The following is a 13,790-nucleotide window of genomic DNA, read 5'->3' as shown; positions in this document are numbered from 1 at the left end:
TTAAAACTTCTTACACTTAGAAAATGTCCTAACAATATAGAGTGTGTAAAAGCCAAATGGAATAAATTCATTATTTAGGTTACTGTACATATTTATAAAAAATCCCGAAACACGTCAAATTTAAATTATAACTTGACATTCTTTAACGTGAAAATGCAACCCCTACTTTCAACCCCCTTAGAATGACAGGTACAACCCCCAATTTTTAAAATAGGAAGTATGGGCTTGTGATATATCGTTTGAAAGGTCTTTTCATTCTCCATTCAAAAATGTTGTCGCTTTTAAGTTTATTAAGATTAATTAAGATAAAATAAATTAAAATCATGTGGTTACCGAAATTCGCTACAATACAATCAAAAACTAAAATGTAATGCAAAACGTAATAAAATGTAGAACACGAAAAAGAACTATGAATGTTAATGAAGTAGATGTTCAAAATGTTCACCGCGAACGTCTTGGCAACATCCTAATCTCAAATAAAACTGTCTTCTAACATTATTTAACATAACAGGCGTGATCGACCTAATCGCAAGCGTTATTCGTTCTTTTAAGTCATTTAAATCAGAAGGTTTAGTTTTGTACACATGGCTCTTCACATATCCCCATAAAAAGAAATCTAATAATGTAAGATCAGGTGATCGCGCTGGCCATTCAATCGATCCTCGCCTCCCTATCCACCGATTGGGAAATATTGTATCGAGGTACTGCCGGACATTAAGTTGGTAATGTGGTGGTGCTCCATCCTGCTGAAACCATATCGTATTCGCTGGAACTTGAGGGTTTCCTGGATCAGGATATAAATTTGCCAACGTTGGAATGACATCATTTTGAAGTAGTGCCAAATAATTGTTGCCATTCAAGTTGCCCTCAATGAAAAAGGGACCAATGATATTGTTTCCTACAATCCCTGCCCAAACATTAACCTTTTGAGGGTATTGAGTGTGTTCTTCTCTCATCCAGTGAGGATTTTCCGTGGCCCAGTAGTGGCAATTTTGCCGATTAGCATGACCGTTAAGTGAAAAAGTACACTCATCAGAAAACATAACGTCTTCTAATTGGATAATATTGTTATCCAACATGTCCATCATTTGCTCACAAAAAAAAGTTCTATCAAAATCGTCTTCCATGAGCTCCTTAGTAGGTATCATCTTATAGGGATGCAATTTATTTTCTATTAATATGTTTACTATCGATGTATGGCTAGCATTGAATGTAGTGGATGCCTGTCTACTCGATGTATGTGGATTTTCCTGAAACTCAAGCAACACATCTAATTTGAGTTCATCACTCAGTGCATTGGCAGCTGCTTTTTTTATCTGCCTTACATGACCAAACTCGCGAAACTGCTTCTCTATTTTACTTATTGTTCCTTGGGATATAGGCGGTAAATTAGGAAATTTCTCATGAAATAGGCGAGTTACTTCCTGTTGTATTCGGGTGTTATCTCCGTAACCAATCATTTGTAAAACTGTTATTTTATGCATTTCCGTTAATCTAACCATTTTTCAGAATTGAATTGAACGAACTTTTTACTTAAATTAAAATACTGACAACTTAAGTAAAACAATTTACTAATGCGTGTTAAAATAACGTTGCCACGGAAATTCTTTAAAGTTTTTTAATGGTTACCATCTAAAAACCACATTGCTATGGTTTTTGTTCACTTTCTCATTATCAAGACCTAAACGGGAAATAAGTTTTGAGTATATTTTAGCGAATTTCGGTAACCACATGATTTTAATTTATTTTATCTTAATTAATCTCAATAAACTTGAAAGCCACAACATTTTTGAATGGAGAATGAAAAGACCTTTCAAACGATATATCACAAGCCTATACTTCATATTTTAAAAATTGGGGGTTGTACCCGTCATTCTAAGGGGGTTGAAGGTAGGGGTTACATTTTCACGTTAAAGAATGTCAAGTTATAATTTAAATTTGACGTGTTTCGGGATTTTTTATAAATATGTACAGTAACCTAAATAATGAATTTATTCCATTTAGCTTTTACACACTGTATAAGTATACATACTAGTTCCTAGCAATTATGTAATTGGTAATACACTAACGTTGGTGGCGACATCTAGATAGTGTTGAACAACTTTTTAAAAATTAAACTAGCGCTTTCGCCAAAAGTGCCAAAACGCTCTCACCAAAATTTAAACTGTCATTTCTGTGAAATTGAATTTATCCTAAAATTCGAAACTCCAAAATTATTTGTTAAAAATACTAAATGTATTTTATACTAAAAATTATTGCATATGATCACGAGGATCTGTGAATGATTTCTACACTACTGTAATTATGTGTAGTCGATTCACAGAGCTTGGGAAAATTTTGTCATTTTGTGCTTGGGAGTCATTATCGAAAACAACTCCTATAGTCCTTGCACTCAGCTTGGGCATTTTTTAACAGCCTCATGGTCGGAAACATACACAAAATTCCTACCTTTCGCTTTTAATAGTCCAAGTATACTTACTCTTGCTGACTTCTTTTATTGAAAAAAAAAGAACAATAATTATGAATCTAGATTATAAACTGTTCATTTGTAAACACTAATCTATAAACGACTATAAACCAATGATTAATATTGGTTGTGAGCACGGATTCTTGGTTGTATAGGAACTTCCAGCCTCTTCTAGTCGAAGTCAAAATTTGATCAACGTAGCAAAAAAATAATTACTTAATTTACTAGACAGTACGGACTGAGATCAGTCAACCGGCGTAGATCTGCAACTGCCTCTCCTTCCGCATGCCAACTACTTCCTAGGGTTCAGTTTACACGAGAACATATAAATTGGGGGAAACCATGAGGAGATAGTTCAAACACTCCTGACCATGGAGCTGCGCGAAGGCGGAGTCAAATTCACGTAAAGGCAGAAAGGTTCTATTGTAAGTGGAAATATTCAATGCATAGTACAATGCGTTTTACATGGAAGTGGGGACTAAACCAAATTTCGTCTACTGCGCCGTGGTCAGGAGTGCTTGCACTATCTCTAACTAATGTATCCAGATTTTATGTATTTAGTGATGATCGTTATATGAGGGTGTACGGTCATCGTGATGAGCGTTATATATAATGCAATATTGCTGGAACGGTAAGCTTTGGTGGTGGTTGCTAGTAATTCAAAAACGTGCTTCGACACCTCATCGGTATAATATTATTACCGATATCCTAGAACTTTACGTTAAACCACTTAAAAGTATGTACTTTTTGTTAAGGACAATTTTCAATTAATGTATGACAATGCTCGTTCTCACATCTGATGAGCAGTGCGAAATATTTTCGCTAGACAGAAATTAAAAAAATTAATTGGTCACCAAGCAGTCCAGACCCATCGAGCGTTTATAAAATATAATGGGAAGGCATGTAAGAGCTTTACAACCAACACCAGCAAACTTAAATGAGTTTAGTGGAATATTAATTTTAAGTATAACAACAAGATGTCAAGATATTATTAAGGCTATGGATGGCACAACTCGTAATTAAAAACGACTGTTCGTTTTTCTTTTGTAAATTACATTTTTTTTAATATTCGTATTTGCTCATTATTTCCGTTTTCAATATAATGCTAATTTTAATGACAACAGTATAAGGAAAGTTCATTTAAAAATGCTAAAAGAATGCTCCCAAATATAAGAGCCACTCATTTTTTACTATATGATATTTTTGGAATTGAAAAATCTTGCTTTAGTTTTGCGATTCAGTATATTTAGTACAATAATTATATTCTACAAACGAATTTTTTTAAATAATCACATGTGTCATTTATGAAATCAACAATGTGTTAATTGATTTATTATTTCGTGTTGTTCCATTTCAGCTTTTTGTAAGGAGTTAAATTGGATCTTGAGACGTTCCAATTCCATGGTTTTTTCAGAAATAAGAGCCTAAAACATATATTGATGAAAATTAAAGAAAGATATCTAATTATGTACCTACCAAGTATACAAGGTTACAATTATTTTTTAGATTATTTAGTTAGCCTGTCAGTACTAAGTGCATGAGTTTTTTTTCATTCTTTAGATGATAATATAAACACCATGCACAAGAGAGGAAGAAAGCGCTAAGTTACCTATGGTCATACTTAATTTATAAATGCATGATACATAGCACATTTTTATGATAGACGATTACAAGGGACTTTATACAGGACTGTTGAAAGCAGAAACATTATAAATATTGTTATTTTTTTTTAATATAAAATATACGATTTAGGTTTGGTTTCATTACAGCGTACCACCATTCACTGATATGTATATCTCTGCCTCTTGGCTTCATCATAGCGAACTCATTGCAAGCTAAGAGGCCATAAGGCAGAAATATTCATATCAGCGAATGGTGGTACGCTGTAACGAAACCAAACCTAAACCGTCTCGAACCACACCGCTCTACGTGCACGGCTAAAGGCCCCCGTACACACTTCAACTTGTTGTCCAACTTTGTTGTGTTGATGGTGAGATTGAACTGTGAGTGGGCAGGTTGAGTGACTCAAGAAGAAGTTGAACAACCGAGTTGAAGAAATCAAACCGTTTTTGATTTTAGTGGGCGGAGCCTAATGTTGGGCGAAACAGTTGAAGTGTGTGTGGGCATGTTGGTCAACCTGGGTTTCAACATCAGTTCGTTCGTCTCTAGTTTACTTACTCGGTTGTGGTTCGTCTTGTTGTTGTGCACCTGCTCAGTAGATCAAGACTCGTCGTTGTAATTTTTGTTAAGTTTGTACTGTTTATTTCCAGTGTTTATGATAAACTATTGCGATGGTTACCGTACCGAACAATGAAGCATGGGTAAATGTGATTGAGAAATATCGCAGTCTACCGCAGCTGTGGAAAATAAAATCAGATGTATACAAAAATAAAGGCGCGAGAAACAAGGGCTGGGACGAGTTACTAATTCATTTTAAAATAGTTGAACCCGATGCGACACTTGATTCAATGAAGAAACGGTTAACTAACATTCGAACGTGCTACCGACGGGAGCGTAAGAAAAAATTAAAAAAGTGAAAAATCTGGAGCAGGGGATGAAGATGTGTACGAGCCTACCTTGTGGTATTTTGACAATTTGGAATTTTTGAGGGATCAAGAATTACAATTACCCGAAATATCGGCCTTTCCCAACGATGATGATGAATGCAATGATGACTCTGAGGTAAGCATAACTTACAATATTAATATAACTACAATTTGTAATACAATATTTTATGAAATACAAAATTTTAAAAATCATTATATTGCGTTCTCATATAATTGATTACGGGGTATTCTTTTATAGGAAAACACAGAGCTCATGAATAGAAAGAGAACTGGGAAAAACGATAAGGAAGACTTCTTGAAGAAAGCAGTTGACCATTTGGATGAGTTGAAAACAAAAAGGTTGAACGAAAAAGACGAAGCTACAACATATGCAGAATCTTGGGCAGTGTCATATAGAAAGCTCACTGAAGAACAAAAACTTTTCGCAAAAAAAGCGATAGATGAAATTTTGGTGTTAGGTCAATTAAATCGTCTGAGCCTAAATGTGGTAAATTACTATACACCAACCCCAACGCCATCACTTTCACTGAGCTCATATTCTCCTCCACGGCAACCATCAAATAATGCGGATGTTGTTACTTCAGAAGCCACCAGGAATGTGTAAAGTGGCTGGTATTATAGTTTTACACAATTAATGCAAGACTCACAATATCAATAATATTGTTAAATTGAAGCATGAACATTTATAAGTTAAACTCAGTTATTCTTAAAATGTTTATTCTAAACTAATATAAAATAAATATGCATTGCGTTAATTATTATCATTAAAAAAAATTGCCTTGTTCTTCATTATTCCTTTGTGGAACAGCTTGTCCTACCATTTTCCATTGCCATGGAACTGCTCCAGTAGTGTTGAAGTATGTACAAAAATTCTTCCTTATTGTTTTAGCGTTATTTTGCGGATTTCTACTTCGTGTTGGCTCGAGGGGTAATAAGTGTTCCCTTTCCGATCTCCATGAGCCACATTGAACTTCTCCCATCCTTACGTTTTCTATATCAGCACTTCCAAAAAGATATGTTGGTCTGTTCTTTTTATTAAGAAGGTTATGCAAATAGCAACACGTTAGTACGACTTTGCTCACTTTCTTTGGCGATAAATTTATCGTCGTCAGCAAGATACGAAATCTGCTCGCTAAAATTCCAAAGCCATTTTCAACAATGCGCCTCGCACGCGACAGCCGGTAATTAAAAATTTCTTGCTGGTTATTCACTGTGCCGGTGAATGGCTTCATAAAATTTTCAGAAAGATCAAATGCATCATGACCTAAGAACACAAAAGGCATTTCATCATTGCCCCCAAAAGGCAAAGGTTGTGGATCAGGTAAACACATACTGCCCTCTTCATATTTTGAATAAAATTCACTATTTGACAAAACGCCACCATATGACACTCGTCCATTCGCTCCAACCTCCACAATTATAAATTCATAGTTAGCATTTACTATTGCGAGCATTACGACGCTGTACGTTTTCTTGTAGTTGAAGTAGTGCGAACCTGAGGCAGCTGGTTTTCGAATATGAACATGTTTCCCGTCTATAGCCCCTATGCAATGTGGAAAGTTCCACTTACGATCAAAACCATCAGAAATCTTCTTCCATTCTTCTTGACTTTCTGGCAACTGGAAAAACAAAAAAATTTTATTATTATTATTTATTTATTATGTTTTTTTCCATTTCACCTTAATCGCGTTTTGTATTAATTAATACTTAGATACTTTTCACACGAATGAATTTACCTTTACGGAAGTCACTTTCGAACGCTCCCGGTCATCTTCAGTCGAAAGTGACTTGCGTAAAGGTACATTCATTCGGGTGAAAAGTATCTAAATATTAATTATTTATTATTATAAAAGTGATTCTATAAATATATCTTACCTTAATAATGCCTTTTCTTTTAAGCGCAAAAATTATTACTTCACAGGTTTCCATAACTATTTTCCCTAAGGTGCGATGGCCGTCAGGAACTTCAAGTCCTCAAACGACTGACCTGTAGCTAGAAACCTTAATGTCGTAGAGAGCCGTTCATTTACTGAGATTGCGTCTCTCATTATGGTATCTTGTTTAATAATCGCAGGCTTTATCATTTCAAGCAATTCCTGATAAATGATATCATTCATTCTGAGGAAATTGAAGTAATCTTTCGGTGCTGTAACTTTCAATTATGTTAACAAATTTGTATGTGAAAATTTGGAACGTTTTTGCAGCCACTCTTTTGCCCATATTTTGCTTTTCCTACGTTTCTTCTCACTTTCTATGCACGAAGCAATAATAATTGTACATAATAAAATTTCTTCTTCATCCGACATTGTTGATGCCAGCACTTCTACTGATGTTGTCCAACTGTGTTGGGCAACTAGCTTTCGAGTTGATCAACAAAATTGAGAGACATGGTTGGACAACAAGTTGAAGTGTGTATGGGGGCCTTAAGGCAATCATATGGATGTTTAGAAAGCAGCCCCGAGATAAAACTTACCATTCGATTGGTAAGTATTACTCGTAGATACGTACTGCATAATTGCGAAAATACATGAGCGATTTTGGGGTTTTCCAAATCCGGAAAGTCAAGATGCTCTTGGGATATTGACTTGTATTTGGGAACAAATTAATACTTAATGTCAAAGTCCGAGACACTTACAAAAATTACCATTATATATATATATATATATATATATATATATATATATATATATATATATATATATATATATATATATATATATATATTTACGCGCACCAATATAACAAAGTATTGCAATATGCGATGTAAGCACTTCTAGTGTCCGTATATTTTCTGGTAATATAGGAGGCATACCCTATGTTACCAGAAATTCCTGAGCAATTTTTGCCAAATAAAACTCGCATAGAATAGTCATCAATATATGGATTTAAAAAAGAAATGACAGTTTTATCATGTGTGCTGAAACGAAATAAAGCTGCTAAATATCAGCTGCTAAATATATCTCTTGTCAATTTATACACTTTATACTCCTGTCCAAATCAAAATAAACGTACACGTTTTCAATTTATAGAAGAACTAGGCACAGGTCTAATAATACCTAGTACCAATACCACAGGTCTAATAATAATAAGAGACACATGTGGTGTCCAGAAACTCTCCTGACAAATGAAGACCGGAGATTCCTTAGATAATTTCAAGGCAATTTAACCCAATTCACCTAGTCCAAAAATGCTTCCTAAGGGACTTAGAGCTCTTTAGTAACTAGTTTTTTTAAATACCTCCAGAAAGCTTCTATTTAGAAAAATGAAAATTGGTACGATTATTTCTTTTCCAGAGTTGAATCGATTTAATCACTTATTAATTTCTAGTACAGTTTTTTCGTCATGAAACTTACATTAACGGGTACTTTAATTAATTTTATAAATTATCTTGTGTTTTAATAAATGCCTCACACAATTCGTAAAAAAATGGGAAAAGAAGCAAAAAATCAAATTGAAACAAAAGTTAATTTAAAGGTTTTTAAAAACAAAGTATTTATTACGATGGACCGAAACTAACACAAAAGAACAAATATCAAAGGTAGATAGTTATAGAAAATGCTCGATGTGATGCATCGTTTATGCTATATGCATAAATTTGCTCTTTTGCTTAGAGAACGGCGAATTTTTGCAAAAAATCCAAAGTTATTTGTAAATTCGTTGCAAGCATCTTGTATCCTTAGCCAGAGTTATGCACGATTTTGTATTGGAACGGAATAAAAAAATGCTTTTATGTATCCCCAAATACAATAATCGCATGGATTTAAAATCGGCGACCTTGCTGGCCAAGCAGAAGCAACTGGACCGCCTCTTCCAATCCAGTGGTTTTTGTAGTTATTAAAAGTCTCGTACATTCCTACTAAAGTGGTCCGGACAGCCGTCATGTAAAAACTATAAGTTTTGCTGAATATTTAAAGGCACATTATTTTACAACTCAGGTAAAACATTTTGCAGGAAATATACAACTTAAGTAATCAGCAACATTTACTGATTCATAATTTTTTACTTGTAGGTAAAAATTTCATATTTTGGTTTAGAGTTTAAATTATTTCAAAATATTTTCGAAAGTGTAAAATGTATATCTGATAAAATCTGTTCTATTTTTATTTGATTTTAAAAGTTATCCCGCTGGACCCCACAACACCAGTAATGTGAAGATTAGATCACGTCACCAGTTGATAAGTTGATATCTTGATTTAACGACTCACACAAATATATATTATGAAAACAAATAACAGTTTTCATAAAATACATGTAAGATAAAGAAACAAATAAGGAAAACGTTTACAACAAATGACTAGACATTGTTGTGGATTATATCTCCCTACAAGATTATCTATATCGAAGACATTCGTGGATTGAGAATTATATTGACGTTTCATCTTACTACTGGCTATCTGGATATGTTGTTTGCAAAGTCGTGAGTGTTATTCATCCTGAACTTCATTTAGTCGATCTATTCCTCGCCTGTATCGGTATCTTGGAAATTATTTCTGTCCGAACTGAAGATCAAGCGGGAGCATGGATAGTAGTTTAATTGTATAGTCGTTCAGTGGGCTACTGGAAACAAATGAATGTACTAATTCCAATCTCTCGGACATTTGGATACAACGTTGGAAAGGTTTTACAAATTGTTTGATTTATTCGCTTTACTATTCCATCTGACTAAGAATGCAAGGGTGTTATTCTGGTTTTATTGACACCAATCAATCAGCGAACGTTTTGAGAAATCTCTTATACGAAATCTCGCCCTTGGTTTGTATGGATTTCTAAGAGAATACCAAATCGGATCCATAATTATTTAACCAGTATATATGCAACCGTAGAAAACCCCTGGTTTGGAATGACATAATTCTCAGTCAATGTGTCGATCTTAGAGCATAAACATCTAGTTGATATATTGTATACATAATCTTGATCAGACTTCATGTCATTAATTGTTATTTTGTAAAAAATAAAATGAACCGCGTATAGAGATATAGGCTTAGTCAGTCAATGATTCGAATCCTTATTGTATTAAAATTCTTATGACAAGGCATCAGAAAACTAAAACAATAATCGTCATGATCTATTTTTATAACAAATTGATTGAGTAGTTAGTATAAATGTTGGTACATTATCAGTTTTGGATATTATTTTTGTTTGTTTTTAATTTATACTCAATTAACCTCTACTAAGATAATAAGATATAAAAGTAGGAAAATACTCACAAATTCTCAAATTATTTTATTACCTGTAATTGCTCCTGGTTATTTTCCTTCTGTTTTTCCATACTTTGCAAAATGTTTCTAGCTCCTATTGCTTTCATTTTTTCCTTTTCTATGGTGTCCCCCAACTGTTGAACAAGATTAATGTATTTTGTAGAAATTCTTTGAAACTCGTCTATCTCTAAAACAAACATGAAAATTCTATTAATCTTTTATGTGCAAGAATTGAACTGTTCCAATGTTTCTCGACACCAATTGACGCGAACCGCTTTTTGCTCGAACGGGAAACTAACTCAGTAACACAAAGTTCTTCATGTAGGATCTTTTGGATCGAGGTCTTTGAAATTCCCAAAGATGCCTCTATCTCCCGGTATGTGACACGGTGGTCATCCTTAATTAGCTGACGAACCGCATCAATGTTTTGCTGTGTGATTGCTTTTTTGGGTAGACCTTACCTGGATTCGTCGCTGAGTAGTGGTTCATGGTGGTGTGCAAAAAATCATTCAAGATAAAGTTAGAATTTAGATATATCAAGTATATGAATACATTCGCATATTTTTTACGGCGAATGTCCAAAAACTGCTTAAGTTTTTGATAAACACATAACTCTATGGCTACAGAGAAAATTTGGTACAAATGTCTAATGAAAATCTGCATAACTGTTCTAATTAAATTTTTTTTAATGGAGTGGAGGAACATGTAAATAAATAAATAAATAAATAAGAAAAAAGAAAAAAATTTGGTTTTATAATTTTAATAAAATTTTAGGTTTAAATCGCGATATCTCGGCTAGGTTTAAATATTTCGATTTAAAGGGTTCCCGGTTTTTGGATATTGACGAAAGATCGTTCTTTGCCTCATCCGAGTTTTGCTAATATTTATTTTTGACCGGTATTAACATCGGACTCCAGCCTCGTCGATTTTATTTACAAGGATTTATGTTTTTACTTTTATTGTACCTATTATATCCTCTTCCTCATACCTTGAACACTTGTCAGGGTATGGTGACTAAATATTGTTAGCTGTTCATCCGTTCCACCAAATCTGATATTGTTATTTTCGCTATGCTTCTTGCTATACCAACGACAGGTTCTGGCTCTATGAATGTTTCCTTTGCCCCTCCCCTGGCAAGTAGGTCTGTTTTTTCGTTCCCTTCAGTTTCCACTCGTAAAATGATTGGTTCTGCCAATTTGGTTAAAGTGTCTTTGTATAATTCTAAGTAATAATGTTTCCATATTTCTGCAATGCTTTTGTCTGTTTTTAATTTATCATTATGGCCTTAAATGGCTTGAAGTAGTAGCTTGAACTCTCGGGCCAAATACTTAACTTTTTTTAAATAGTTCATGACTTTCATGGCATTTTGAATGTTGCTCCAGTTCTCGACACACATTATTTAAATGATTGTTTTTATTTTTGGTGCACATACATTTTATTTTTCCTGCTTAGCTTCGCTATTTCTTGACTGTTGTTTCATGTTTTTGTGGTATATTCTAGCATAACTCTTCTTTTATTCAATAATTCTAAAGTTTCTGCTGTCATCCAATGTTTGTTCTTTTAGATTTTCTGCGATGTGCACACGGCCTTGTTTATCAGTTTCATCTGGAATTCTTCCACATTATGTACCCTTAGCTGTTTTGTCTGATATATTTTTCTAGTTGTGTGTAGTTTGTGCTTGAGCACAGTATGCTCCATGTATAGTTTTTATGCCAGAGTAACACTTATACACAAAATTCATACAAAAGGCACCTCGCCCGGTAAGATAGGAAGAGTCTGTTGAGGGTGGCATGTGCATTCAGAAAGGTAACTACCGAGGCTCTGGCAGTTATCAGCGGGTGTGTTTCGATGCACGTTCTTATAGTGTGTTACGAGGAATTGGACTAGATAAGGAGGGTAGTTCAATGGACGAATCGCTTATTCCGAATCTGAGAATAGGGATATACTGCCGGAACCGATGTTTAGATTACTTCCTGAGAAAGATGCTCGGAGAACATAGATGTTTCAGGGCATAACTTTATAGTTTCGGAAAGGTAGACAAAAATAAATGCTTGTATGTACTGCTAAATATCGGACACTATGTGACACATTGCAGATTCTGATGGCATCTGATAGATGGGTAGCCGAGAGGCGCCTGCTTTAAGAGGTGGGAGGCAGGCTACAATAAAGTGTGGAACTGTAGGAAATGCTAACACCGTCGGATCGGTGGAGAGAAGTCTAGGGACATACGAAGTGAACGCTAGGCAGAAAAGAACAGGAAGAAAGACGACCCGACCGGTGACAGGATGCCAAGGCGTCAATAGAGATGTAAGAGGAAGTGGGAAGTGGCAAAAATTGAGCATAAATAGGGAAAAAGATACAGATGGTAAGAGAAGGGATAAGCAGTCTTCAGCGAAAAAGGACGGTCAATAAGTCATGCTTAAGAAGGGTGTTTTTTTAGCAGGTAGATCTCCGGAACTGGCGGCGATGGTGGCGAAACATCTCTTGTGGCATCATCGTAGTCAAGTAGAAGGAATACTGCAGAACTGATGCTGCCACTGGTTGTATTAAATATATATTTTTGCTATCTTAACAATTAATGTCGTAGTTTTTCTCCACAAGCAATATCTAATTGTAGTAACAATACAACAGAATTAATTTACTATAAATCAAATACTTCTTCTAAATGTGCCTATCTTCTAGAGATGTTCTCGACCACAATGACCCATCTTATTCTATTCACAGCAGCTCGAAATAGATAAGTTGACATTAGACCAGTCTCCTAACATTGGCCAGCCAGGATATACGTCTACGTCCAGGGCCTCTCTTACCCTCAATCTTGCCCTGTAGAATCAACTGTAGAAGTCAGTATTTATCATTACGCATAATATGGCCGAAGTAAACCAATTTTCTGTTTTTTATGGTGTTAATAATTTCTTTGTCTTTTCTTAGCCTCTGGAGAATAGTTATATTACTTGTGTGGTGTATATATGAGACCCTCAACATACGTCGGTAGCACCACATTTCAAATGCCTCCAATCGTTTTATGGCATCTTCTGTAAGGCTCCAGCTTTCTACTCCATAGAGGAGGACACTAAAGACGTAACATCTTATGGTTTGATTTTGATTTAAATTTTATTATAATCAAATACATAAAAATTTAATAGGCACACATAAAGCTACGTTGGCACACATAGATGTCAAAAATTGCATAACTGCAGTTTATGACTAAATAGACGGTATAACAAATAGTTTCTAAAAAATATCATATGTGTGCAAAAAAAACGAAGAATAAACTCTATTAAGTTGACTTTAGGTAATGTGACAGATTAGTATTGATTTACAATTTTTACATTATGAAAATAATTAAGTAGGTACATACTTTCTGTATAAATTTGGCATTCATCTTTCAAATCGTGCGTTGATTTCGATACTTCTGGTTCTAAAATACAAATTCTATCAACTTCATCAAAAAAGATTCCTGATTTAGCAAGGACTTCACTCATATTTTTTAATACATTCGTCACTATGGTTACATAAACACAAACAAGAAAAAGACAACTTCTACAACAGGACAAA

General features: G+C 34.4%; 1 protein-coding gene across 1 annotated transcript; it reads right to left on the bottom strand.

Moving 5' to 3' along the window:
• Nucleotides 1–3,690: 3,690 nt before the first annotated feature.
• IFT20 (intraflagellar transport 20) lies at nucleotides 3,691–13,757 on the bottom strand. Its single transcript, XM_072530210.1, has 3 exons — nucleotides 13,594–13,757; nucleotides 10,265–10,419; nucleotides 3,691–3,891 (listed from the first exon to the last, which is right to left on the bottom strand). The coding sequence occupies exons 1-3, from the start codon at nucleotides 13,715–13,717 to the stop codon at nucleotides 3,778–3,780; spliced, it is 393 nt and encodes a 130-aa protein (XP_072386311.1). The 5' UTR covers nucleotides 13,718–13,757; the 3' UTR covers nucleotides 3,691–3,777.
• Nucleotides 13,758–13,790: the final 33 nt, after the last annotated feature.

The sequence above is a fragment of the Diabrotica undecimpunctata genome, chromosome 4, assembly GCF_040954645.1.
Source record: "Diabrotica undecimpunctata isolate CICGRU chromosome 4, icDiaUnde3, whole genome shotgun sequence".
NCBI classification, from domain to species: Eukaryota; Metazoa; Arthropoda; class Insecta; order Coleoptera; family Chrysomelidae; genus Diabrotica; species Diabrotica undecimpunctata.
Note: the sequence above shows the minus strand (reverse complement) of the source record. Positions and strands in the feature narration are given on the sequence as shown.

Excerpts from the sequence above, each read along its gene's own strand:
- IFT20 (XM_072530210.1), bottom strand. The coding sequence starts at position 13,717 with ATGAGTGAAGTCCTTGCTAAATCAGGAATCTTTTTTGATGAAGTTGAT. Across the intron at positions 10,420-13,593 it reads ATGCCAAATTTATACAGAAA|AGATAGACGAGTTTCAAAGA; the intron begins GTATGTACCTAC and ends TGTTTGTTTTAG. Across the intron at positions 3,892-10,264 it reads ATAACCAGGAGCAATTACAG|GCTCTTATTTCTGAAAAAAC; the intron begins GTAATAAAATAA and ends TATATGTTTTAG.